The sequence below is a fragment of the Electrona antarctica genome (genome assembly GCF_951216825.1).
Source record: "Electrona antarctica genome assembly, chromosome: 3".
In the NCBI taxonomy this organism is placed as follows: Eukaryota; Metazoa; Chordata; class Actinopteri; order Myctophiformes; family Myctophidae; genus Electrona; species Electrona antarctica.
The window spans coordinates 6300049-6327302 of NC_136808.1; the positions used below are offsets into that span (position 1 = coordinate 6300049).

At 41.8% G+C, this 27254-nt stretch overlaps 4 protein-coding genes and 1 long non-coding RNA gene across 6 annotated transcripts in view; 2 read left to right on the top strand and 3 right to left on the bottom strand.

Annotated features, from left to right (window-relative positions):
- Positions 1 to 296: 296 nt before the first annotated feature.
- Positions 297 to 16957, bottom strand: LOC306920160 (borealin-like). The gene is made up of 8 exons (XM_079496809.1): positions 16921 to 16957; positions 4137 to 4252; positions 3464 to 3592; positions 2178 to 2218; positions 1954 to 2023; positions 1682 to 1746; positions 1447 to 1532; positions 297 to 811 (listed from the first exon to the last, which is right to left on the bottom strand). The coding sequence occupies exons 2-8, from the start codon at positions 4228 to 4230 to the stop codon at positions 745 to 747; spliced, it is 552 nt and encodes a 183-aa protein (XP_079352935.1). The 5' UTR covers positions 4231 to 4252; positions 16921 to 16957; the 3' UTR covers positions 297 to 744.
- LOC306920553 (AFG2-interacting ribosome maturation factor-like) lies at positions 6101 to 9263 on the top strand (the record flags this gene model as incomplete). The annotated part of the gene is made up of 5 exons (XM_079497366.1): positions 6101 to 6111; positions 6338 to 6550; positions 6686 to 6895; positions 7436 to 7545; positions 9223 to 9263. 5 exons carry the CDS (start codon positions 6101 to 6103, stop codon positions 9261 to 9263), a joined length of 585 nt encoding a protein of 194 aa, XP_079353492.1.
- On the bottom strand, positions 10566 to 11545 carry LOC306920314 (claudin-4-like; the record flags this gene model as incomplete). Its single annotated transcript, XM_079497030.1, has 1 exon — positions 10566 to 11545. The coding sequence occupies one exon, from the start codon at positions 11543 to 11545 to the stop codon at positions 10859 to 10861; it is 687 nt and encodes a 228-aa protein (XP_079353156.1). The 3' UTR covers positions 10566 to 10858.
- LOC306920019 lies at positions 12891 to 16589 on the top strand. The gene is made up of 4 exons (XR_013789602.1): positions 12891 to 13000; positions 13962 to 14050; positions 14380 to 14506; positions 16466 to 16589. It is a non-coding gene; the product is annotated as an uncharacterized lncRNA (long non-coding RNA).
- A 5070-nt stretch (positions 16958 to 22027) lies between the features above and the next one.
- The window catches only part of kif7 (kinesin family member 7), a 31729-nt gene continuing 26502 nt past the window's right edge, over positions 22028 to 27254 (bottom strand). For both annotated transcript variants that reach the window (XM_079497936.1, XM_079497937.1), the window contains 2 exons: positions 23857 to 24018; positions 22028 to 22644 (listed from right to left, as the gene is read on the bottom strand). In XM_079497936.1, the coding sequence (XP_079354062.1) occupies positions 22307 to 22644; positions 23857 to 24018 (500 nt within the window). In that variant the 3' untranslated portion in view covers positions 22028 to 22306. The remainder of the gene's footprint in view (positions 22645 to 23856; positions 24019 to 27254) is intronic.

Consider the following 27254-nt stretch of genomic DNA (forward strand, 5'->3'; position numbering starts at 1 on the left):
CTCTGTAAAGCGCCTTGGATAAAGGTGCTATATAAATGTAATTTACCATTTCAACAACGAGTCAATTCAAAGTTCTTCACATTAACACATTAAGCATGAACACATTGAGAGGCAGAACACTAGACACATTATAAAAGGACATTTTAGTACTGTTTAAAACATAAGAAAAGAAAAGAACATATATTAAAAGACAAAATAAGGGGGGAATACAATTACAGTGCAGAATAAATTCCAATAAAACTCAATAAAGGTTAACGGCAGACAGAAAGGTCTTCAGCAGCATTGCTGTGTCTACCTGTTATTACTTCATAAAAGATAACAAACAATATCTATAAGGGTCTATAAGGGTCCATTTGGTTACTCTCTATCACCACCACCACCACCACCTGGAACCCCCTCAAGGACCACTGGTATCACTAATATCCCTAATATGTATGGCATGGTGTATAGTACAATTGAGTTTGGGTTTTGCACCCCAGCCTACTGACAGGAAATATGCTGAGCTGTGTATCGGACGGTTATTCTCTTGAAACCACATGGTTTCATGGAAATCATCCACCCACATTTCTTATCTCTTGAGTCTTTACTTTACACAACTAACAGGGGAGTAAATTATGCCACTCAGTCACACATCATGATGATATCAGATTATCAGATCTAATTGTGAAAGTACAACAGAGGTTAATGTTATGCGACAACAAAAATATTCACCAATAAATGACAATTTTAACAACATAGCAGGTTTCAAGTATAATAATAACGAAGAGTCCAGTTGTTGCTGGCAGGTGTAACCAAGGGCTTCCTGTTGGATCTGAACACAGATTCTTGTTAGCGTTGCAACAAACCAGAAAGACTTTTAGTTACGGACTTACCATTGATTGAATGGCACATGGTCAGACAATAAATTAACAAGCCGCATGATGGTCACAAACCCCCCAAACTGCATTTATATGTAAAACACGTAACTTTTTCTACATGCGTGAATCACATATTATCAAGACGTTTCACATTCCCGTCACAATACATTTTCTTGTTGAGATGCATTCAACTTCAACACAATACATTTGAGCGATTCAATTCGATCTGAGGTACATTATTATTATCATAATTCCAGTCAGCTCCTATTCCGTTTGCCAGAGAAGCTTGCAGCGTACAACTTGGAACATACATCCACACATTTTTAGAGTAGCAAATTATTTTTACGCCTGAGGAATCAATATTACTAATGAATTGCATTTTTATAGCGCTTTTCCAAGTGCTCAAAGCGCTTGACAATGGTTCATTCATTCATACATTGGGAGGTGACTACTCCTCTAGACGCTAGACTACAGGAGTCGATATTGAGATTGCGCAAAGCAACAAAATCGTGGTAGAGGCTAGACCCCCCCCCCCCCCCCCCCCAAATATCACACTCAATAAATTTAGAAATATAGATATCAATCTTACCTTCTAACAGAGGTGTTCTGCTTGGTGACAGAGCGGGCTGCAGTTTTTTTAGCTGTAGTTCGAGGTGGCTTCTTTGCAGTTCTTCCCTGAATCGTGAAACACACAAACCGTTAAATCAACCACTGTCTATGGTAGAAATGCAGCTGCACATCTACTTCAACTTCATGTCTATAATATAGTACATATTGTTTTTGTTTGTTCTGTGTCTGGGCTTGTGGAAAACAGTAACCACCACCTTCTTCACTGTCACAGTCTTGGCCTTGGATGGGGCCTTGGTTGGGGCCTTTTTCTTGGATGCTGCTGGAAGACAAAATTCGAGCAAAAAAAATGCGCGCACATGGTAAGTTTGTACATGATAGCCGTCAAAAGGATAAAACACAAAAAAGCTTGAGAGCTAAGCTTGTGTGTGTAAACTAGGTGTGCTGTATGATTAATATCAGCAGTATTACCAGTAATGGTCTCTTAGGACAGATGGGTGGATGAGTCAAGCGGCTGTACTGCACTTACTTTTCTTGACTGTTGGAGCGATGTCATGGACCACAGCCAGGACAGTATCAACCTTGGCAGCCACATCTCTCTGTAAACAGACAGGAGAGAAGCTAGATATGAAAATCACTGAATGTACCAAGGCATAGGTAACAGTGGTGGTTGTCCGCCTACACATGTGGTGCCGAAACAACTAAACAGACGGCACTGCATCTGGTTCTGTTCATTAAAACCACTGTTCTCACCGTTTCTTGATCCACTTCTTGTTCCTTGGCTTTCTCTGACCCTAAGAGAGAGGCAGATACCAAATAATGAATGCTAGTTTACTCACTTTAATGGGAGTGTCACTATTCAGATTTGATTTCACACTTCAATATTACAAACAAGAGCATGTCTCTAATCACCAATGCCCCTTCTGTACTTTCACCCACCACCACCACCACCACCACCACTCTCTACCAGCTCAGTGGCCTTGTGGTTAGAGTGCCCGGCCGTCCCAGGGACTGGGAGGTCGGATCGATCCCTGGCCGGGTCATATCAAAGACTCTGAAAAATGGGACCCAGTGCCTCCCTGCTTGGCACTTAGCATCAACGCTTGAATTGAGGGCAAGTCCCTGCGACATACTAGCATAATGTAGCATACATTAAGCTCTTTAAGACAAACCCATGTTATACTTCCCAAAGTCTCAGCTCTGAATGCCCGACCTCGCACACTCAGCATAATCCTTCTAGCAAGACAGCAGCTCGCTCTGACGCTTTACATCGCTGGAACCAGTGGTTTTACCACCTGGATCTCACTCTGACTTGCTGTGACAAATTGATCATTGAATACGCAGACTAATCTTTTTTACAGTCCTGAAAACATAGACTACACCATTGTCACTGCATTAAAAATGTTAGTAGTTATGTACATTTATCTTGGTAAATAAATGGTAAATGGTGCATTTATATAGCGCCTTTATCCAAGGCGCTTTACATAGATTGTGCATTACATTCACCCATTCACACACACATTCATACACCGATTGCGGCGGAAGCCATGCAAGGTACCAACCAGCACATCGGGAGCAATTTGGGGTTCAGTGTCTTGCCCAAGGACACTTCGACATGTAGACAGGAGGAGCCGGGATTCGAACCGCCGACCCATGGATCATTGGACGACCTGCTCTACCTCTTGAGCCACAGTCGCCCCTTAACTGGTTTATTATCAAGTTTGATAAAGATCTTAACTGTTAAAATATTTGAATGTGTGTTTTTTGCATTTATAACGCAACAATATCTCAAAATCAAATTGAATAATGGATTTGGATTCTGACAAATCATGACACTACTGGGGGGGGGGGGGGGGGGGTATGTCCCCTGTTACCACTGTCTGTACTCCCTGCACAGCATGGACATATATGCAGAGTAAAAATATATGCACAAGGCACAAACTAAACTGGGGAACATGATGGCTCTTCTTTTTTCCAGGGCCTGTCCAATTAAAAAATGTCAACATGATTTGTTCCAGATGAGCTTTGTGCATACTTACTGTAATATTCTAACCAGTTCATTTGTCTGATCTGCTTGGGAAGCTTGATCAGAGCCATGTCGCAAGCATTTTGGGATTTCTCCAGGAGGTCGCTTTTCTTCACCTTCAGCCTTTCAACTATAGCCTTCACTGTAGAAACGAAAACAACGGTTAGTAATTAATTATTATATTTCACATTCCTGGAATGTAGCTAGATATTGTTACACAATAACATTGGTTGTAATCAGGGGTCATCAATGTGTCCATACACAGACAAATGTCAGACAAGTGGAAATGTCAGACAAGTGGAAATGTCAGACAAGTGTCTGTGGCAAAACTTGTCCTTGTCCAAAAAAGAGAGAGAACAATGTACTTGTTATGTTGATCGTTAAGATCCAGTCTCCAGGTTTTCTTGATTTATTATGACACCATTAGGAGTTCGCCAGTACAACAGTGGTAAAAGGACCCATTGGTTCCATTTGTACACAATGGTCCATTTGGACCACCCTCAAGGAAACCTGAAAGTCCCCCAACCCACTTGGAGGACGTGTTTCTGGTAATATTTGTATGTCCTTGGCAAAAATATAATTTTGACAAAAATGTCCACCACAAACATGGCGATGAACCCTGCCTGTAATGTAGTCATCATGTCATCGTTTCTAACGTCTGCGCAACAGAATGAGCTTCACGTTACCTTTGCCGTCGAAGTCCTGAAGGAAGGCTTCCACCTTCTTCATCTTGACGTCGTCGTGTTTTTTTTGTTTCGTGGTCCTTTTCCTTGGAGCCATGGCTGTGTGTATGGCGGAACGGCTGCTGACAAGACAATTGTGTTGTACAGTAACATTTAAATAACGCTTGGTAGTCACTCAGTTGGCACCCTAGCCGCAATTTGCAACTCTAGATTTTTTTATAATGGGATGAATCTAGAGTTGCAATACCCTCCATTGACTCCCCACTCATCATTTTGCGTTTGCGATCTGCTTGTCTTAAACGACGTTAAACTCACCAACATTGCAGCTGTAGTCCAAGCTTGAATTATTCTCTTTCAATCTGCAAAGCTTGTTTTTCATAAAAATCCCCCGTAGACATGTTATGAGCTACTTTCTGTCAAGAAGAAGAAATGTTGGAGTTTGGAAGCGCTCGTTTGTATTAAGGGGTCGCGCTGCTGCCTCCTGCATTATGTGCAAATGCGAATCAGATGCATGCAGGGACGTTCAGTGACTTACGACGAGCGCTTCCAAACTCCAGCACTTAGAAAAAGAATCACTTGCACAGAATTTCTTGACAGAAAGTAGCTCATAACATGTCTACGGGGGATTTTTATGAAAAACAAGCTTTGCAGATTGAAAGAGAATAATTCAAGCTTGGACTACAGCTGCAATGTTGGTGAGTTTAACGTCGTTTAAGACAAGCAGATCGCAAACGCAAAATGATGAGTGGGGAGTCAATGGAGGGTATTGCAACTCTAGATTCATCCCATTATAAAAAAATCTAGAGTTGCAAATTGCGGCTATTGGCACCCATACTCACTGCTGTTTAGTTAAACGTTAAACAGCTACCGTTAGCAACAGCAAGCTAACGCTATTAGATGAGAAGTGGGCACGTTTGCTAGGCTAGCTGACTGACTTTTTCATATTCATTCCACCATAATCTGGCTGCATACACTGTGTACTACATAAAATGGGAATGTACACAACCTTATATGTGGTCTGTATGTATGTTACCCTACCGTATTAATGTGTGTTTTGTGTTGTCTCGTCGTTTTGTTGCTACCGGACGGTGTCCCTCCTAGTCCTCTGGGTTTTAACGGCCTCACTGAAAAATGAACAGAATTTTTCGAATCTGTGGAGAGGGAGGAGCCAAATTGACCGATCAGCCAAACAGGGCGCTTTGTTGAACTGCGCAACGGCGGACTTTCATTTCGACCAATCACAGTATAGAACGGCCGTGTTTACCAGTGGTGTAAAGTAATTTGTACTTTACTTGAGTATTTCTAATTTCCAGTACCTTTATTTCTACTCACACTACATCATGATCTCAGAGGCAGATGTTGATAATTATTATTACAAAACATACATTTACCACTTCAGCCATTTGAAAATAGCCGATCTACAAGCTGGGTGCGTTGATTGATTGATTGATTGAAATATTTATTAACAGTTTGCAGAATTACAGTACACTTTGAAGGAGTCAAGGGATTCGCATGTAATGAAATGAAATCTATATTTACCCAGGGTATCTGGGCTAAGCTCAAGAACTTGTTTCCAGCCAGGCCCTGCTCATAGAACACATTTCATCGTAGTGGTTGATGCCTTGTTCAAGGGCATTTCAGCGGTGGTAATTTTAACGTGTCGGACGGCTGATTCGAACTGGGAACCTTCCGGTATCTAGACCGCGCCGCTATCCGTTCGGCCACCGCTGCCACATGTCTTAATGACTGTTGGTAGGGCGTTCCAAAAATGGTAGGGCGTTCGGAAATGGCGCACCAGAGCGCACTCAGCGCACTGGCAGTTTGTATTGCGCCATTTCCGAACGCACCCATTCTGGTAACAAAGGTATGTCTACGTTGCAGTGTACAAATGATTTCGACCAATCATAGCATAGAACTGCCGTGTTTACATCACGAGGCCGGAAGGCAGTGTACAGACCGAGAGCATCATGGCAGCAGTGTGACTTAATAAACCTTAAACAGACCTGATTTGTGAATACAACGTGGTTTGTGGAGAAGGAAGAAGTTGTAACAAATGAAAGACGTTTCGTATTACCGGGTCATTTTTATTTTGTTCATATGTGACTTGATCTGATGGCATTTGCTTGTGGAAACTGTTGTGAAACTTTAAAATGTCAAAGCCCGTGTTACTATCGCTTCACCAAAAATTGAGGGCGTGCTTTCAGTGTCCAAAGCAACCAGAAAGTGTGGAACACTGTACTGGCTGAATGTAGCCCGTTGGTCGTGTCTCTCGGAAACGTAGCAGAGCAGTTCAAAGCTCTTTCCAATGTCCAACTGTCCAGCACTCCGCTGAACTCCTTCCCTGATTTGCAAGAGCGATTGCACTTCAAGCTCGTCGAGGCAACGGTAATAATCTTGGACAAGCTCAATGAGAAAATGTGAGTAATGTATTTGATTCACAAGACTTTTAAACGCAATTAATGTGCATTATACATGTCCTTATCTGCAAGATTCAACCGTTATTACCCTTCAACTCAAACCCATTATTTTCTCTCTCTCTCTCTCTCTGGCAGGGCTTCTCTCCAGTCTGTGAAGGATGCCACCAGTAACCAGGTGCATGGAGCCTTCCAGTTGTATGAGGAGAACACAGACAACCTGGACCTATCCACCTGCACCCAGAGATCTGCCACCACCCCGTCAGTAGCCGACATGATGGAGTGGCTGCAGGATGCAGAGCGATACTATCGGCAACAGTATCCTTATGCGAGATTGAGTGTATTACAGTATTACCCAGTCTCTAAAAAACATGGTTCCTCAGAAGAACTATAGATGCGTAGTAGATGCTAGGAATGGGTGATGTAAATCTGCAAATAGTCAGGGTCAAGTTTGGGTTATAAGCTTTCAGTAGAATTTGAAACCCTGTTTAAAGGATCAACACAAAGAGAAATAATGATTCATTATTTCTTTTCAATCATCATCATCATCACCTTTAGTTGAGGGCAGGCCCTCATTTTCAATGCAGCCAAGGTTACAATACACAAAATAGAGTCAAATACATCCAACACAATACAGTATAAATCAGGGTAAATTACAAAGGAACTTTATGCAGAACAACCAGTCAATAAAATAAAATGAATCAATTGAAGCAGGAGCAATCACAGTGAAAAATGTTTAGGAGCATTCCTTTGAACTGACAGAAAGATGGTAGGGAGCTCAGTTTTAAAGAGTTTTGTAACTTTAGGAAATAATGGGTCTAATTTGTCCTCCCCATTATCATTAATGAATTATTATTATCCTCAATCATATGTTTTCCGATTTCTGAGAAGGAAGACTCTGCTGCTGACCCTAAGCCATGATGACCTCTCTCTTCTGGAATCAGCCCCTAAGAGATGGGAGTCCTTGCAGTCACCCAGTGGAGATGAGATGATCACTGGTGAGACCTCATCATACAGGGTTGTTGTTACGCAGATTAAGGCTGGGCGATATGGGCAAAATAAAAAAAATCTCAAGAAAATTCTCAAGTCTTGAGAAACCCTGGATGCGCAAAACTTTGTTTGGTTACAATAAAGAGAAGATGGGGAGCAAACATATCGCGTGCGGACAAAATTACCTTTTTTCTTCATTTGATCATTTTTGGGTCCATCACCATATCTAAAAATCACACCCGTGTGAAGTGAGGGGCGCTCTTATCATCTTACAACATCAAGGAGGATGAGGATATGATTAGGTGATGTAATGATGATGTAAAACAAACGGTGTCAAAGCAAACATTAAATTATCTTTATTGTTAATGTGATTTAATGTTTGTTAGGGACAAAACAAACATTAATTTCTCTTCATTGTCAATGGCGTTTTTAAAACAAACATTGAACTAAAACAAATATTAACCTATAGAAGGGGGCTAGCGCCCCTCAAAAACTGGGGATGTGCATATCTTATTCCTTTTTTGCACAAATATCACTATTTTTACCAAATGACCGTGATATTGTGACCATTTACTATGAAAACCTGCATCTGCCGTCTGTTCGTCACACCTCCATATATGGTTGCCAAATGCCAATCCATCACACCTTGTGACATCATGGAGACCCTTAACCTCTTAAACCACAGGGGGGTCCAGGGGGAAAATCTGCAACATCGGAGTTGGAACCGGAGATCGATTGGGTCTCCATTGACCCGCTGAGCGCTGTTCAGAGGCTCATTGCCTCATTGCCCGCGGGGGCAATGAGGCTCAAGTTAACGCCTCCATATATGGTCACGCCACCATATATGGCCATCTCCATATATGAAGATCATGACAATGACCTCATCTAACCCTGGATAACCATACATGGAGAAGACTGGATCATCACCTAGATCTGCATATATGGAGCCGGCCAGCAACTCTACATCTGACCTCAAACCCTTAGATCTCCATATATGGAGCTGACCTGTTCTGACATTCCATATGTTGATCCTTCCCCACCCGTCATTCCTGTTCTGACATTCCATATGTTGATCTGACCTCGTCAAACCCTGTACATTCAAGACACGCTCCATATATGATTATATGGCCAGTACAGAATTCATTCCATATGTTGATCTGACTGCCCACGCCAAAGCACCAGCGCTCACCCAGCAGTCTGCCGTCACGCAGGCTGATGCGTGCATGCAACCTTGCCCTTTAGGGCGTCTTACTGGTATCATACTATGATATTATCTTTTCAAACATAGCCAAAAAGAAAAAATATCTAATCTACAAGCTCACAACACATAACGCAACGCATTGTGTTGTATGGGTTAGGTATTTTAGCTTAAAAAAAAATGTCTTTGAAAGTATAAAATAAGGCTTAAGTGATTAATACTATTAAAAGTCAACACTTGTCATATCACGATTATATATTAATTCAAATCGTTCCTGTGGAAAAGACTGTACTTACTTACGCTTACAAAAAAGTGTGCTCACATGACATCAGCTCTGATGTAATGTTACTTCTTTTATGTTTTCAGAATTTCTGAAAAACATTTAGTTTTGAATAACTTGGCGTTAATTTAACACTTGTGTATGTTTTCCATCTTGTATGAAGATTAAGATTAAATGTGAACTAATTACTATCGTGTCTCGTTTCAGATGTACTCTTCAAAGTGTCCCTTTTCATGGAGTCACAATGAAGAAAGAAAAAGAGACTGAATTGCCTTTCTATGAAGTGGTTAAACGGTACAGGAGCAGAAATCCTGATAAAGAAGGATAAACCGATCCGGACATACTGGATGTATGTGTATTAGTTGTATGTAATGGACCCTTTACAGAAGCCACACCACACCACTTACTCAAGTAAAATGTGAGCCTTCCTTGTGTAAGCCTTGTCAAAGGGCACCTACGGATGGCTGCAATTCGAAACTGGCCCCCGTAAAATCTGAATCCCTCATACACGGACGCAAGGACAACACAAGAGACGGCCGCGGCCACACAGCCAACTCAAGGTATGGCCACGGAGCCGACTTGGGGACCCAACGCAAGGGCAACACAAGAGACGGTCACGGCCACACAGCCAACTCAAGGTATGGCCACGGAGCCGACTTGGGGACCCAACGCAAGGGCAACACAAGAGACGGTCACTGCCACACAGCCAACTCAAGGTACGGCCACGGAGCCGACTTGGGGACCCAACGCAGCTCCTCCAAGGCAAACAAAAAAGGAACGGAGCTGAACGTGAATCCCCCCCCTTTTTCCCCTCACTGTATATGTTTCTTTTCCCTTTTTACCTCCATTATGATGAATTCCTGTTCTGTTCTTTGTCTATATAGAAGTGTCTATTTGTACGTCTCTAAATGTTTTGATGAATTGAACATGGTGGACCCTGTTGGAAACAAGTGTAATGCTTAATTGGGTCGTCCACTCACAGTTAACAGCCGTTGTATTGAGTTTGTGCTCGAAATGTACTGTCTTTCTGCAAACTGTTAATAAATATTTCAATCAATCAAAAAGCCTATTTTTACAAAACCATTTTGCCCCAACAACACTAGGGAAATGGAAGACAAAAATGAACAATCACTTTCCTGCAATGATTTTATGAACCCATTAATCATTTTTATTCTACTGGATTTATTGCCTTTTTGAATACAGCTCAAACATGGACTATGTTTTTGAGGAAATGCAATAAGATGTAAGAAACATAATCATTAAAACACACATTTTATTCTTAAACAGTTTTGATTCATGCAATTTCAACCAAGTTTAATGTTGGAAATGTGACAGGCAGTGTCATTGCCATACGAAAATAACTATGAAATCACTACAATCTTCAACACAAGCAAACATGACGGTGATACATGTAAAATGTTTGTTGACCTACTGACCTATAATATCACAATGATATTTCCTCATGTTGCACAAAATAGGCAGGACATCATTTCTTTATTACACTGCAAGTAATGGCCGAATATCAAATTAAATATTGTATAAAGGTTGTGATGTACTGGAGACAATTCAGAAAAATATTAAGAGGTAAATCTACAAAAAGAATAAGCAAATTGTTCAATAAATAAATATGATCTGACCTCATCAAAAGTGGATTTCCACTTAATTCATAGGCCACTTAAATTCACAAGGTTTAAACTACAGACAGGTAAATGCTGAGAACAATTGCAATTCAATAGTCCAACTCAATGCCCACCCCACTCATCTTTAGTGTTCTTTCATCTTTTTGCTTTGTTCTTCTACAGCCATCTTTCCTGCTTCCACAGCTTCAAACTTCCTTTCCTCTCTACACGTATTCCTTCATGGGCAGACTGTTGGATGAAATGGGCTTTGGGGGATCTTGTTGCGGTGAATTAGCAAAGCTTCGGCCTATGTACCCTCTTCTGTACCCAGCAGCCCTTTCCTGCATGTGCGGGCAGGTGCTGCTCAGCACAGCTCCACTGATCATAAGGATAACCGAAGCAGCCCAGCCCAAATAGATCGCTTGACCAAGCTCTCGTTTGTGCATTAGGGGCACATTAGGGTTGTAGAAGTCCTGGACCACTGTATTAGCAGTCCAGGAAACCGGCACCAGAACACACAGGCCTGTCAGAATGAACAGAACCCCTCCGGAGAGCGCAATGCCAGCCTTGGCCCGGCGGTCATCCCCGGCACAGGTTGTGCACTTCATGCCACAGCAGGACACAGTGCAGGAGAGCCAGCCCAGGAAAATGGCCACACACATGAGGGCGCGGGCAGCCTGGATGTCTGGAGGCAAGGCCAGCATTGAGTCGTAGGTCTTACACTGCATATGGCCAGTGGTCTGGTAGATGCAGTTCATCCAGATGCCTTCCCATTTGATTTCAGAGGTGAGGATATTGCTGCCGATGAAGGCGGAGACCTTCCACTGTGGTAGGGCCGTCACTGTGATTGCCATGATCCAGCCAGTGACAGCACAGGTAAAGCTAATCAGCTGCATGCCAGTGTTCACCATGATAACTATTGTACTTTCTCTACCCCTAAAATAAGTGTTCTCAAGATGAATAGTCTGTGAAACACTATGCTTTTCTTTTAATGAATTAAACTGTCAACAATCAACAAACTGTTGATACGCGAGATAAAATCCTACATACGAAACATGCCACAGAACATTTTCTTTGCTCCGTCAAACTGCAGTGTCCAGATGGTTCTATTATTTGACCTGTTCTAGGCTACCAGCTTCTTAAGATCCTGGCCTTAATGTCGCGGTGCAGGTCACTCTCTTCTGTCAGCATCCACTATACGTTTTTTCTATTCAGCAGGTTTTTCAAATGTAACACACTTTCCATTCCATATCATTCATACCAAGTCTCCTTTCATTGTTTTCAGGTGGTAACCTCTTTCTTCCCCTCCTCATATAGCATCAGTCTTTTCCGAATGCCCAGAAGCTCACACACTTTCTCCTTCTTACCCTTTCTGAGTTTGAGATGATGAATTATTGACTAGCCAATACCTGTGCAGCCACCTGTGGCAGCCCACCAACACTGGCTTGATCAGCTATGAAAAATGGCACCACTGAGGCCTATGATGTTTGTGGGTTGAATGAATCTCATCCAACTTTTATTTTAGGCAGGTCCTGTAGTTTGAACCCAACTCGAACCCAGCCGGATCTGGGTTGATTGTGGGTGTCAGTTTCTTACTCTGGTTCGGTGTAGCCTTACCTAGATCAGTTGGACTGATAGAACCTGATACTTGGACTCTGTGCCACTCTGATACAGCGCTGGATGGTCACGGCAAGAGTAAAATATTGATTCTAGATTAAACAAAACGCTAAACTACTTTATACCGTTCATTGTAAATTAACCACACAATCCTCATTTTTGCTCTCTCTCCCCCACCACTTATATTGGCTCATGTGGTGCACACGTTATGCGATGCTCAGCCAATCACAGTGCAGAATGACACACCTTCCAGCCAATCACAACGCACAATATCTGGAGGACACATTTTGTCCTCGCAAGTTGCAGTCCAAAAAACAGCCAATTCTGTGTCATCTTTTAAGTCAGGGGTTCTCAAGGTTTTTGGCTGGGGAACCCCGGAAATGCTTTGGCCATGTCTCGCGACCCCCGTCCTGCCCCCCAACACAAATTGACCGCTACAATAACCCTAATAATAGAGAAAATGCATCATAAATAAATACTGAAACCAGATATAATCATTAAAGAAATGTATGCATGTACTATGTCTACTATCATACTATTTGTAAACTCTTAATTTCCATTTTCCAGCCTTTCAGTTGCAAAAAAAAACCTGTGTGTGTGTGTGTGTGTGTGTGTGTGTGTGTGTGGCGCTTGCAGTGTGGAACAGGTTGAGTACCTATGAGTACATTGTGCGTCAGCGCCATCGTCAGGAGCATAGAGGGACTAAAGGAGAATCAGATACTAGACTACCTGCACTAAATATATTAAAGGTAAAATAAAAAGATACTACTACTTAATACTTATACTACTAACTGCTAGACTAGTACTATTACTACCTCTACTTATAATAATACTAATATTACTACTGGTAGTGCCACTACTATTGCTACTGTAACTACTTGTTCCTTTTGCTATATTGCTACTACACTCCGACTACTAATGTTACTGTTATTTCTAGTATCTCTACTGTTGCTACTACTGGGACTACTCCTCCTATTTCTTACCAATTAGCAAGCAATAATGAACCAGTTGTTCTCAAAGGTGGGTTTGTTGAGGGAGTTCCAAATGGCCCCTGTCTGTAACTCTGAGAGTTACTACTGGTAAATCCACTTCAAATAATATTCAAATATATATTTTACATATTATGTAAAATATATATTTTTCAAAGAAGTGTACAGAAAGTGTTAAAGGTATGTTTTTATGTGGCCACACCCACCAGGCATACTAATGAACTGGTGGCTGTGGCCACATAAAACATAATGGTGATGGGTGAAGCTGCATCCACAGCTGTTGTTGTATGATAAAGGGGGAGGGGTTAGGGGAGGGGATGATATTGTGATGTCACTATATGTCCTTTCGATTGGGCCTTTTGACCTGGGCCCCGATTGGGCCTTTTGAGAAACCAAAAAATACACAGGGAAGACATATTTCAACATTCTAGCCACACCTGGGGGTCTATTAGCCCATTTTGGGCGGGAACCCCTTTTGGTGTTTTAAACATGATGTTATAATTTAGCTATTGAAAAATAGCAGATCTACAAGCTCATAGCGCGCCACCGAGTGGCGCGCTACGAGCTTGTAGGTCTGCTATTTTTGAAAAATCGTCAAAATAGATTGGAGGATTTTGAAGATTAAATGGGTTAGAGTAATATTTTGTCCATAGACACATACAAAACAGAAAAAAGTACAAAAATCACGGCATCACTCCATCTTGTGTGGTTTCTGTGGCAGGAGGGAAGCTACTCGGGATCTCTGGGATATACCAACCCAGACATGGAAGTAGAGAACACTACCACTATGGCAGCACAGGGGGCGACAGAGTAAGTTATTATGCTGAAAGTAGAACCCATACTAACAATAATGCACGTTATTCACTATTTTTGCTTTTTAGTCTACGATATGTATAACAAACAATAATGCTGTATTTACCATCTCACACTGCTGTCCGTATAACCGAGCAGGAAAAATATGACAAATGATATTACAAACCACATTATAAGTAGCCTCGGAAACCCAGATGTTTTATAAGTGACAAATCACGTTCAAACTTGTCAATATTGGATATGCTGTGTATGTACTGTATACATTTAATATATTTGTGTGTGTGTGTGTGTGTGTGTGTGTGTGTGTGTGTGTGTGTGTGTGGTAGTTTCTATGGAAATGGCAGGGTGAGAAGTGTGTCGAGTCATGTTGGAGAGGAGGAGCTACAGGACACTATGTCGACAGACCACGCCCTCAGTCACGCCCGCAATCACGCCCACAACACCCAGAGACAGGTAACCCCAAACACTTTAGCCTGGCTAATAAGCCAGACCGAATCAGCCGTTGGCAAAAAAAATTGCCTGCCGGCGGATTACGGTCTGGAGAGGCTCAATTGTACGCCCAGTTCCTACACCAGAGAACTGGTGTGGCCAATCGGGACACGGTATGCAATATGGGCGGGCTTTGGTACAGTGACATTCAATGCTTGAGACCTTTGACTGACAGTAGCTCTGACCAATTGCGTCAAAGAGAAAATGTTTGAACCCACCCCCCGGGAAACAAGATCCATACACAGCATCTCCAGACTCAAATACCACACGACAGTGTGATTTGAGTCTGGCTTATTAGCCAGGCTACAAACACTTACCGCGGCACACATTTTATTTCAGCCCGGATTTCAGGATTGAGTGTGGGTTCATCTGTAGGGAATTCATGTCCACTTAAACCCTATACTTGACCGGATTCCAAAAGCCTCTATACTAGGCTACCGCTTGTTTTTGCAGTTTGTAGTCGCACTACACTTGTAGTCGCACTACACTAAGGGCAGTATTATGCGTGTCTTAAGTACCAGGTCTTATTACTTAACTTAAGACCTGGAGGCGTGATCAATGCCATTGACCACGCCTCCAGGTCTTAAGTTAAGTAATAAGACCTGGTACTTAAGACACGCATAATACTGCCCTAAGTATCTTCAGTACCGAATGTTAGCCCCATAATAGGGATGCTATTCCAGTCTTCAATCTCACAAATAGTCATTAGGCATTACACAAAATTTGTGTAATGCCTAATCATTTAATGACCAAATTCCAATTTACCAAATTACCAAAAGGGAGGTCGAGACCTCAGAGTATTGCTGGAAGTGCCTAGATTATTCTAAAGTCTTAATTCATAGCCTTTTTTTTCATCCTGAAAATAGCCGATCTACAAGCTCACAATAATAATAATAATAATAATAAAGCTTTATTTGTATAGCACCTTTTAAGAACCAGTCACAAAGTGCTTTAACAGAGAAACATATATAAAGACATAGCAAGGAGGCAGACTATAGAATAAAATACATTGTCAATAATGCACAAAATAACAACAACAGAAAAAAAAAAAAATCACAAATCACAAGGGTAGGGGGTCGAATGCAGCTTTGTAGAAATGAGTCTTAAGGAGTGATTTGAAACGGGGCACAGACTCGGCAAGCCTGATCTCTAGGGGCAGGGCATTCCAGAGAGACGGTGCACGGATAGCGAATGCCCGGTTGCCTACAGTTTTTTTGCAGCCTGATTTGATTGATAGAAGGGCTGTGCCGGATGATCTTAGCTCGCGAGCTGGCTCGTAGGGGTCGAGTAGGTCAGAAATATAAGATGGAGCAAGTCCGGATCTAGCTTTGATGGTAAATACAAGTATTTTAAAATTGATTCTGTATGAGACAGGCAGCCAATGTAGGGTGGCCAGGATAGGGGTGATGTGAATTTTCTGGAGCCTGTTAGGAGGCGAGCTGCAGTATTTTGAATGAGTTGTAACCGGTTGATGGATTTTTTTGAGAGGCAGGAGTATAGGGAATTACAGTAGTCTACACGGGAGTAAATTAAAGCGTGGATAACTTTGGTGAGGTCGGGGCGGGAGAGAAATGCAACACATGGTGAGCTAGCGCATGACACCATCATCTAAAAAAGTATAAACTAATCAAGTAGGCTGTATGATCAATCGTGACAATATGTTATATACACCTTTACCAGGATACATCACATTAGAATGTTCATGAGCAACTCGGAAACGCGCTATACCATGTTTTCCATGATAAACAGATTGAAGGTTTTATTGAAGGTTATAAGTCCTTCAATAACATCTTGGAGCTTCTCAGAGGTTACTTTATTGAATAGTATTGGATATGAAAGGCAATATGGCTGTATAGGTCTGTAATTATTTAATTTAAATGTCTGTGCCTTGGTTTGTAAGCTTTTGACCTGGTTTATTTTCAGAAGAAGAAGAGGAAGGTACATAAAGTTCCTGCTGAAGTCAACATGGTTGATGAAGTTGCGATGGAGACCACCGGTGACCTTCGACACCACAGGACCATAGAGCACAGGACTCAGAAGAATCCTAGTACCAGTAAGTCACACACGCACGCACAGTATACAGTACTGTAGGTACATACTGTATGCACATACTGTATACCCACACATTCATACATGTCCTTTGTATAATTATCCCTTTCACTACAAGTAAGACGCGCGGACGCGGGAAGCGAACGCAGCTCGTAAATTGCAATAACAACAATTAGAATAAATTACGTCGTTTTTTAATTTTTTTTTTTAAGTTAAGTTTTTTTTAGATTTAGATTCATAATGAATTAACATCAACCTGAATGATAACAGATACGCTTAGATAGAGAATGAACATGATTTAAACAACAGTCTTGAGACATGTTACTCACCCTGGCACTAGTATAAATAAAAACCCAGCAGCAGACGAGACCCACAGCGTTGATGTTTGGCAGATGACAGGGCCTTTAAATAATCACCTGATTGTCAATGAGGAAGTGGACTGTCCCTATGGTGGCCCCTGAGGCTCAATTCCAACCGGCCACATATAAATTGTGTCACTGGATTATGGTACCTTAAATACAAGGTGAAGCATAAATTATAGCAAATGTATGGTTAGAATGGAATCATCACTAAACCCTGAACATTTATAGACTGTGTTTTACACAAGGGCTTAATTCCCCATCTTGCACATATTGCAGTTTTAAATCACACAAATGTCAGTTGGAAGGTTCGGAACTGACTGGCCTTTATTCATCCTACAGTATGCCAGAATTTGCATATTACATTTAAAGGACCACTTCACCACTTTTCAACCTATCTTCATATAATAGGTCTAATTATAATGTCACTGGTGAACTAATGTCACTGGTGGACGGGTCTCTGAACTGCCCACAGCCCTCGTATGAGACACAGACCAAGTAGAAAAGAATGGTGCCATTTTATCATGATTATTAGTGAGGACCTATTATATGAAGATAGGTTGACAAGTGGTGAAGTGGTCCTTTAATATGAGCACTGAGCAGCCACAGGTAGCTGATACTGATAGATGCTTAGATGGAGTGGCAAAAAAGGCCAATGTGGAACTGAAAAGGCCACATGTTGGAACCGAGTGGTTTTGCCTGGACCATTGCAGAGCTAGTCTCTCAAGACAGACTGAACAAACTGTCCCATTTGACTGGTACTAAGCAAGCACACTAACCTGTCACGTAAACAAAACAATATTCGCAGGCGGCTGCATTTGTTGGTCACTCTGTCATAAAATACATTAACCACATTGAATACTGATACATTATTACATGATGATCATGAAGTGTTGCTGTTGGACAGGTCATAGTAAGGATTTAGAGATAATTAAAAACACACCCAGTTCAAATGGACAGTAGAGCAATCCAGTCAAATTGTTGTGGATCAATTTGGGATAATAGAATATCTTGAATATTGTTCACTATATTGGCCATTTGTTACCAATGAACTTTCAGTCCACTTTGCTCAACAGAGATATTAAGGAGATTAGAATCGTAGGAGCCTTGTGGATAGGCCCGATGATAGGCTATAAGTTTAATAAGTATTACAGCCTACCTACTTCAACATATATGCTTACATATTATGTCAATGGTAGGGGGGGGGGGGTAAGAGACAACATCAATACTAAGTAGCCCTACATTCATGCAATTTAAACATATAGTACAGTACTGCTACTGTGTTCTTATTGGAAGTGCAGAAAAATAGAAGTATAGAGAAGTTTGGAAGTGTATAGCTTGTAAAATAACTGGTCCATTATTCTTCCATGACCTGACTTTAGTTTTTTGTTGTCAGGAACTATAATGCAAGGCTGCAGTGAAACATGAATTCAACTTTTATCAGAGCAGAGGTTTGTCGTTTATTCTGCTCTGTAAATTAGTTCCCAATATTCCACGATGCTTTTGGGACATCGAGACATTTTGACCTGAGATCAGATTCTAAAAATGTCTTCTACATCCTGACAGTTTTCTGAAAAAGCTATGTTTCTGTCAGTCGTCAAAAATAGCTGACCTACAAGCTCGTAGCGCGCCACTCGGTGGCGCGCTATGAGCTTGTAGATCTGCTATTTTTCAATAGCTGAAGCATAACACAATGCTAACACCCCCAAAATGGGTTAATAGCTGAAAACCACAACAGTCAGAATTAGGCTGCATCATTGTACAATCATGAATTACTCTGTTCTTATAGGTTTAAATGTAGATGCCATCCTGTATTTCCATAACCTTTCTCCTAAAACGGATGAGCTTGTATACTGTGCATCTCCACCAAGTCACTTTTTAATAGCATACTAATATGAAATTTTTGGATGAATTGAAAATGGTGGTCCCTAATATCTCTTAACTATAAACTTTCACGACAGCAGACAGCCTTAAAGTACAAATATAATTTATGAAAAGGCTACTACAGTGAAGTCGGTTCACGGAAGTTGTTGTAGGCTATGTGGGGATTTATCTGACGAGGTACCATTTGAGTGGGCAAAACCTTACATTATACTAAATTATACTCTGCCAACTGTTTAAACCAGTGGTTCACAAAGTGGGGTCCGGGGACCCCCAGGGGTCCTTGAGGGAGTTCCAGGGGGGACCCAGCTAAATGATAATTTGGAACCAAATGGACCCTTATGGGTCTGTAACTCAGAGAGTGTACAAATGGAACCAAATGGACCCTAACGGATCCATTTGGTTCCATTTGTACGCTCTCAGAGTTAAATTAGCATTGATTTTACAATATAAAGAAATGCCATTAAATGGGGGTCCGTAGACTAATGCATGTCTACGGAGGACTGTCTAAATCAATGCAAGAGCCATACAAATCTTCTCTTGTGGGGGTCCCTGGCATGTCATTTCAAATGGGGGTCCACAGGCTAATTGGTGTCAATTTGGGGGTCCTTGACATGAAAAAGTTTGGGAACCACTGGTTTAAACTTTAAACCAACCAACCAACCAACATGGATCATGAGAGCATCAGCAGTGTATGGCGATCAGATCCCAAAGCAATGATGGTGCATTACCACCATCTAGTGGTGGGAATGAGGAGTGGAAAAAGTTGAAGGCCTATGCAACGTGAGAATGGTGAATCTGTACATTATATGGGGGCTATCATAGATACTATTATCAATATCAATTTAATGTCAATGAAAGTATAAATCAGACATTGGATTATGGTTACATTATTTTGTAGATGAATAACAGTTTGAGGGTTAGGCGTCAAATTTAGGAGTCTCTTTTACTCATTATTATTACACACATTTAACCATTAATCCCTACAGTATATAGATTGCTGACCAGAGTCCCTCAGGGGTTAATACATGATGGCACACCTTGAAGGTGAGCTATATTTTCTTTGAACCAAACAAGTAAGAGTTTCTGTAACAGGTTTTGTTTTCCAGGGTAGGGTTGCTAGGCTCTACAACAGTACTGTTAAAACCATTTCGACCTGATACCAGATTCTACAAATGTCTTCTAAATCATGATACTTTTCAGAAAAACAATGTTTCTATATCAGTGGTTCTCAAACTATTTCATGTCAAGGAGCCCCAGAATTATATGTAATTGGCCGCCGCCCGCCGACCCCCATCTGAAAATATGTTGTTCCAGCCTCCAGGGACCCCCCAGAAGCAAAGATGGGAGTTAAAAACGTTTGCTCTGAAAGAATATACAGTCAAAGATTTTTTAGATTTTTCAAAAATAGCAGACCTACAAGCTCATAGCGCGGCACTCGGTGCCGCGCTATGAGCTTGTAGGTCTGCTATTTTTCAATAGCTAAAGTATAACATGCTTAAAACACCAAAAGGGGTTCCCGCCCAATATGGGTTAAGGCTGACCTGCTATATGGCTCTGAGTGCTGGAGAGAAACCAAAGAGGATATGAGAAAGGTTGGCGTCTTCCATAATGGCTGCTTACGCAAAAATTGCAACATCTTCTGATGTCAAAAACAAAATCTCAAATGACGAACTTTATAAGAAGACGGGCAGCTCTCGTATGTCCCTTGAGATAAAGAGATGCGGATTAAGATGGCTCGGTCACGTATCACGAGGATGCCCGACGAAAGGTTACCCAAGGTTGCCTTGAGATGGACCCCAGTTGGGAAAAAGAGAGGCAGACCAAAGAACACCTGGCGAAGGACAGTGATGATGGAGCTGAAAGAGATGGGTCTTACCTGGGACGAAACACAGGCACAGGTCTTTGTGTTGACCTCTCTGTAAAGTTCACAAGTTCCAAAGCTCACCTTTAGATTACCACTAGATTAAAATAAAACCATTTTGGAGCTGATCGTCTGAGCACTGTGCTTTAGTTTAAATCATGGGATGCGTTTAAATACCTGACGAAGGCCCCTGAGGCCCAAACGTTTTATTGTTTTCCGCTCTGTTGTCATTTCAGTCATTGTCATTTAGACCTGAGAGCAGATTCTATAAAACGTCTTCTACATCCTGACAGTTTTCTGAAAAAACATATCAGTGGTGCTCAAACATGTTCATGTCAAGGACCTCCAGAATTATCTGTAATTAGCCACCAACCCCCCATCTGAAAATATGTAGTTCCAGGGACCCCCCCCAGAAACAAAGATTTGAGTTAAAAACGCTCACTCTGAAAGAATATATATATATTCAAAGATTTGTGCCACATTTTCACGATTTTTCAAAAATAGCAGACCTTCATAGCGCGGCACTCGATGGCGCGCTATGAGCTTGTAGATCTGCTATTTTTCAATAGCTAAAGTATAACATAAATGCCGTAAAACACCAAAAGGGGTTCCCACTTCCCGCCCAGAATGGGTTAAGCTGTTTTGGGAGCTTTTAAAACGGTGTGTGGATCTTCCTCTTCCCTTTCTTAAGTTATTCTTTTGGATCCTGCACTCGCTGGAATGTGTGGATGTGCTGCACCTCTTGACCACCAGGGTTTAAATAGCCCAAATGAGCCTCAAGATGGGCATGGTCTATATAGCTTTTTTTGATTGATTGATTGAAATATTCATTAACAGAATCACAGTACATTTCAAGCACAACTCAATACAAAGACTGTTAACTGTGAGTGGACGACCCAATAAAGCATTACACTTGATTACAAGAGGGTCCGCCTTGTTCAATACATCAAAGACAGAGCTAGAGTAGTATGCTAAAGTCCATAGATAATTCGCTCTCTTGCGCACACAAAGGTTTTAATAGTTATTTCTTGCAGTGTAAGGTGAGCTTGTAGTTCTGCTATTGCCAAATGTTTGGTTATAAAAACCCATTTTGGGCGGGAACGCCTTTTGGTGTTTTAACTAAGCATTATGTTATACTTTAGCTATTGAAAAATAGCATATCTACAAGCTTGTAGGTCTGCTATTTTTGAATAATCGTGAAAATGCGGCACAAATCTTTGAATATATATTCTTTCAGAAGACTTTTTTTTTATTTCGACGTCAGGCCTAAATGGGTTAAAACATGCCGGTATAGGGACCCTAGGGTTCATGTGGTTAAATAAGTTCAAAATGTGTTGTCAAATTCAATACTATATTGTATTTACTGAGTAAAAAAAAACATTTATTTTTCAGAATGATACACAATGAATCAAAGCATTAAGACACGATGACTTTAACAACAGAGGAAAAGCCAGATAGGAGTTACATTATACGATCAGCATGAATATTACCTTCGTAAAAGTGCTTTGTATAAGAATGACTTGTTTATAAAACTATTTAAAAAAAAAGAAAAAAAAGAAAAAGAAGGTATATACACATACATTTAGGGTCTCAATACATATCCCCATTATTTTAAACAGGATTCTTCCGCACGTCGATCAATGCATTGTTTGAGATTAGTGGTCCAATGTTCAGGCTGGATCGGCGAGACTCTCTCCGGGATTTGACCAGGGGGAGTGACGTGACTCCTCCTCCTCCGCCACCCCAGGGTGCCGTCGTGGTTTGAACCACACGATGGACGGGGGAGGGGATCTCCCCCGACGCTGCGTGAAGCTCCTCCATGACCCCGGGTTCCTCCGTGGGGAGCGAAGAGCGCCTCCAGGTGGACGGGAGAGGCGTGTTCACCAGCTCCCGCATCTCCTCCCTGGACTTGGGGAGCTTCTCCATGCTGCCGCCATCAGATACCGGCCCTAGGAAACAAACAGGAACGACATGTTTTAGGGAACTGGGGAGACTGAGGAATTAACCCATTTTGGACTGAGAAAAAAAAAAGGTTTCTAAATCCTAAGGTTTCTAAAACGTTTTTCTGAAAAACCCATGTTTCTATGTCAGTGATGCTCAACCTTTTTCATGTGAAGGACCCCCAGAATTATCTCTATTGGGCCACGGACCCCCCCATCTCAAAATATGTAGTTCCAGGGACCCCCCCAGAAGCCAATATTTTAGTTAAAAATGTTCGCTCTGAAATATATTTTCAAAGATTTGCGCCACATTTTCACGACTTTTCAAAAATAGCAGACCTACAAGCTCATAGCCACCGAGTGGCGCGCTATGAGCTTGTAGATCTGCTATTTTTCAATAGCTAAAGTATAACATAATGCTTAGTTAAAACAAATGGGTTAATGCAAGTTTAGTATAGACCAGTTCCTTGAGGGGATTCCAGGTGGTCCCCAGCTAAATGATGGGAGAGTTGGTAACCAAATGGACCTTTATTTTACACTCCTGAAAAATGAAACCAAATGGACCCCTTACAAATATTCTACATACTCTCCAATTGTGTAGACTTCTTGTAAATTAAGCAATCCCCAAACCAAATAGACCCGTTTAATTTTACGCTCTCAAGAGTTAAATTATTGTTAAACATCAGCATTACTTTACTACTTATTACTCAAAACCCACCTCTTCAAGATAGCCTTCCCCAGCTGAGGTCTGGTTAAGATGTCCCCCCCCCCCATCCTTTGCTTAGCCTTTCATGTTTTTAACCTAGCACCGACATTTTACTTTTTATTTTTGTTTCTTGAATTAAAATTGTTCCTACTGTTTTATGTAAAGCGCTTTGGGTACTTAGAAAAGCGCTATATACATCTGAGCTATTATTATTATTATTATTTATTAATTCATTTACAAGAAGTCTACACAATTAGATAATGTTTGCCTACAGTATGTTTATGTTTATCAATGTTTGCCTATTATCTCACCTATGGTACCACATCAATGCAGCATGGAATTGTGCCCAAAATCGTATGCAACAAAATATTCACAGTTTTGGGTCCGAGAGGCTCATCAAATGGTGGTCCGTGGACTCCGTGGCTCAAATGCTGAATAAATAATTGTCCTCGATATGAAAAAGGGTTGAAAGCCACTGGTATATAGGCAGACACCACAGACACACCACACTTTACCTTTGGCATGTTCTTTTGGCTGGGCGACTGAACCACAAAGCTCCTTCAGTTTGCTGCTCAGCTCTAGGTTCGATGTTTTGTAGTGGTTCAGTTCCTTACTGAGGTTGTGGATCCATCCCTCGTAATGCCTCTGCCTTCCTGCGAGACCCTCGTCCATTTGCTCTGTGAGGAGAGAGAGAGAGAACATATCAGACCCTCATCCATTTGCTCTGTGAGGAGAGAGAGAACATATCAGACCCTCGTCCATTTGCTCTGTGAGGAGAGAGAGAGAACATATCAGACCCTCGTCCATTTGCTCTGTGAGGAGAGAGAGAACATATCAGACCCTCGTCCATTTGCTCTGTGAGGAGAGAGAGAGAACATATCATTGATTGATTGATTGAAGAATTTATTAACAGTTTGCAGAATTACAGTACATTTCAAGCACAAACTCAATACAAAGGCTGTTAACTGTGAGTGGACGACTCAATTAAGCATTACACTTGTTTCCAATAGGGTCCACCATGTTCAAATCATCAAAACATTTAGAGGCGTACAAATAGACACTTCTATAGATAATTTGTTTGTTTTCCTTGGAGGAGCTGCGTTGGGTCCCCAAGTCGGCTCCGTGGCCGTACCTTGAGTTGGCTGTGTGGCCGTGACCGTCTCTTGTGTTGTCCTTGCGTTGGGTCCCCAAGTCGGCTCAGTGGCCATACCTTGAGTTGGCTGTGTGGCCGCGACCGTCTCTTGTGTTGTCCTTGCGTTCGTGTTTGAGGGATTCCGATTTTACAGGGGCCAGTTTCGAATTGCAGCCGTCCGTAGGTGCCCTTTGAGAGCGGTTTTGAAAGAGTCAAGGGATTCGCATGTCTTAATGACAGTTGGTAGGGCGTTCCACATTTTGGTGGCATAGGAGCGAAAATAATTTAGTCCCTTGTTTGTGCCGAATCTGGGTTGTACATGGTTCGTTGCACTCCCTCTGGTGTTGTGGGTGTGGACTTCGTTAACATTAAGGAAGTATCTAGACAGGTACATGGGTATCTTGGTGGTGTATCGAATCTTGTGGACCAGACCCATTGCAATATGCTGTACTCTGTCGTCGACCCTAAGCCATTCCAGCCTGTCGAAGTGGGCAGGGGTGAGGTGGGTTCGGGGGGCTAGGTCAAGTAGGAGCCTGACCAGTTTGTTTTGGGAAGTCTGGAGCCTGGTTTTAAGGGCCTTTGAGGTGCTGTGGTACCAGGAGGTGCATGCATAGTCAAAGAAACCCTGTACAAGGGCTCCTGTTAAGGTCTTCAAGGTGTTTTTTTTGACCAGTGAGGAGATCCTGTAAAGGAATCTTGTTCTATGGTTGACCTTTTTGATTACGTTGGTGGCCATTTTATCATCGGAAAGATTAGCCTCCAGGATGGAACCTAGGTAGGTAATTTCATCTTTACGTGTGATAACATTGTCACCCACTTTAACCAAGAAGCCATTTGCCTTGCTGAGATTACTATTAGAGCCAAAGAGAATGGATTCAGTTTTTCCCAGGTGTAAAGATAGTTTGTTATCAGCGAGCCAGGTGCAGATTCTACCGAGTTCAGAGCTGAGGGCATTTTCAACCTGCAGTTTGTCCCTGTCCGAGACCAGCAGTGCTGAGTCATCTGCGAACAGGAACAAGTTGCAGTCACAAGCTGAAGTCATGTCTTTTACATATATTAGGAACAGTAGAGGCCCTAGTATGCTTCCTTGTGGAACGCCACAGCTCACTGGGAGGGGGGGGGACAGTGTTCCGTTCACTTCCACCATCTGTTCTCTCCCCTCCAGGTAGGATTGCATCCAGCTCACTGATGTGCTATCGAAACCAATTGCTTTTAGCTTGTTAACCAGTATGGAGTGGTTCACGGTGTCAAAAGCCTTTTGACCATGCCGCAGTATTTGCCAGCGTCCACCTCTTGTTTGATGTGGTCGCTCAAATAGAGAAGGCATGTGTCAGTGGAGTGGGATGTTCTGAAGCCAGATTGGAACTCGTACAATAATTTATTAGTGGCAAGATACTTTTCAACCTGTTCATAGACTATTTTTTCCATCACTTTCGAGATGGAACTAAGAATAGAAATAGGGCGGTAGTTGCCGGGGTCTAATTTACTCCCTTTCTTGTGCAAGGGGGTTACTTTGGCCAGTTTGCAAAACTTGGGGGACCTGTCCCTGTTTGATGGAGAGGTTTACTATGTGGGTGATGATTGGAGCTATAGAGATGGCTGAGTCTCTGAGAAATTTGGAGGGAATGTTGTCATGGCCTGTGGCCTTGTGGGGTTGGAGGGCACTCAGTTTCTTAATTACCTCATCAGTTGTTACCATAACTAGTTTAAAATCGTCTTTACAAACACCTAGGTTTCTGTAGAAGGTTGTAATGTGCTCTACACCAAAGAGCCCAGAGTGGGAGGGCAGTTTGTTAACCAGAGTTGTTGCTATGTTTGTAAAGAAGATATTCAAGTAGTTGGCCACATCAAGGTTGTCAGTGATGAGAGTGTTGTCCGATTTGATGTTTATGTTTGAAAACCTGGTTTTTAGTTTCTGACCATAGCCTAGTTGATTGTTTAGTAGCTTCCAGAGCTTCCAGACCCTCATCCATTTGCTCTGTGAGGAGAGAGAGAACATATCAGACCCTCATCCATTTGCTCTGTGAGGAGAGAGAGAGAACATATCAGACCCTCGTCCATTTGCTCTGTGAGGAGAGAGAGAACATATCAAGACTAGGCCTGTCAGTCGATTAAAATATTTAATCGCGATTAATCGCATGATTGCCCATAGTTAATCGCCGATTAATCGCAAATTAATCACATATTTTTTATCCGTTCTAAATATACCTTAAATCAGTGGTTTTCAAGATTTTTCATATCAAGGTCCATTATTTATTCTGCATTTGAGCCACGGACCACCATTTGATGACATTAGCCTTCCAGGCCCAAACTAAAGAACTGTATTGATGTGTACCATTAGGAGAGATAACAGGCTGTATGTTGATCAAAATAACATGTTTTCTAAGTTCTCTAATTGTGTAGACTTCTTGTAAATTAACTTTAAGTAATGCATTTGTTTAACAATTATTCAACTCTTGAGTGTAAAATTTAACCAAATGGACCCACTTGGTTTCATTTTACACTCTCAAAAGTTAAAGATATATAACTTGGGTTAATTTGGTTACCAACCCTCCATCATTTAGCTGTGGGCCACCTGGAATCCCCTCAGGGACCACTGGTTCAGAACCACTGCTTTTCAAGTTTTAAATAGTCAACATGGGAGAATGCTTGCTTTATTGCAAATGCCATGGAAGAGGGAAACAAAATCATAAACTCAACCACTCAACCACACACACACACACACACACACACACACACACACACACACACACACGAGAGAGCCCCTGCCCCTCTCTCTCT

Bases quoted from the DNA above. Each gene is read 5' to 3' on its own strand.
- LOC306920160 (XM_079496809.1), bottom strand. From the start codon at position 4,230: ATGGCTCCAAGGAAAAGGACCACGAAACAAAAAAAACACGACGACGTC. The intron at 3,593-4,136 runs GTAACGTGAAGC...TCGTTTCTACAG, and splicing joins TCAGGACTTCGACGGCAAAG to TGAAGGCTATAGTTGAAAGG. The intron at 1,747-1,953 runs GTAAGTGCAGTA...TTTGTCTTCCAG, and splicing joins CGCTCCAACAGTCAAGAAAA to CAGCATCCAAGAAAAAGGCC.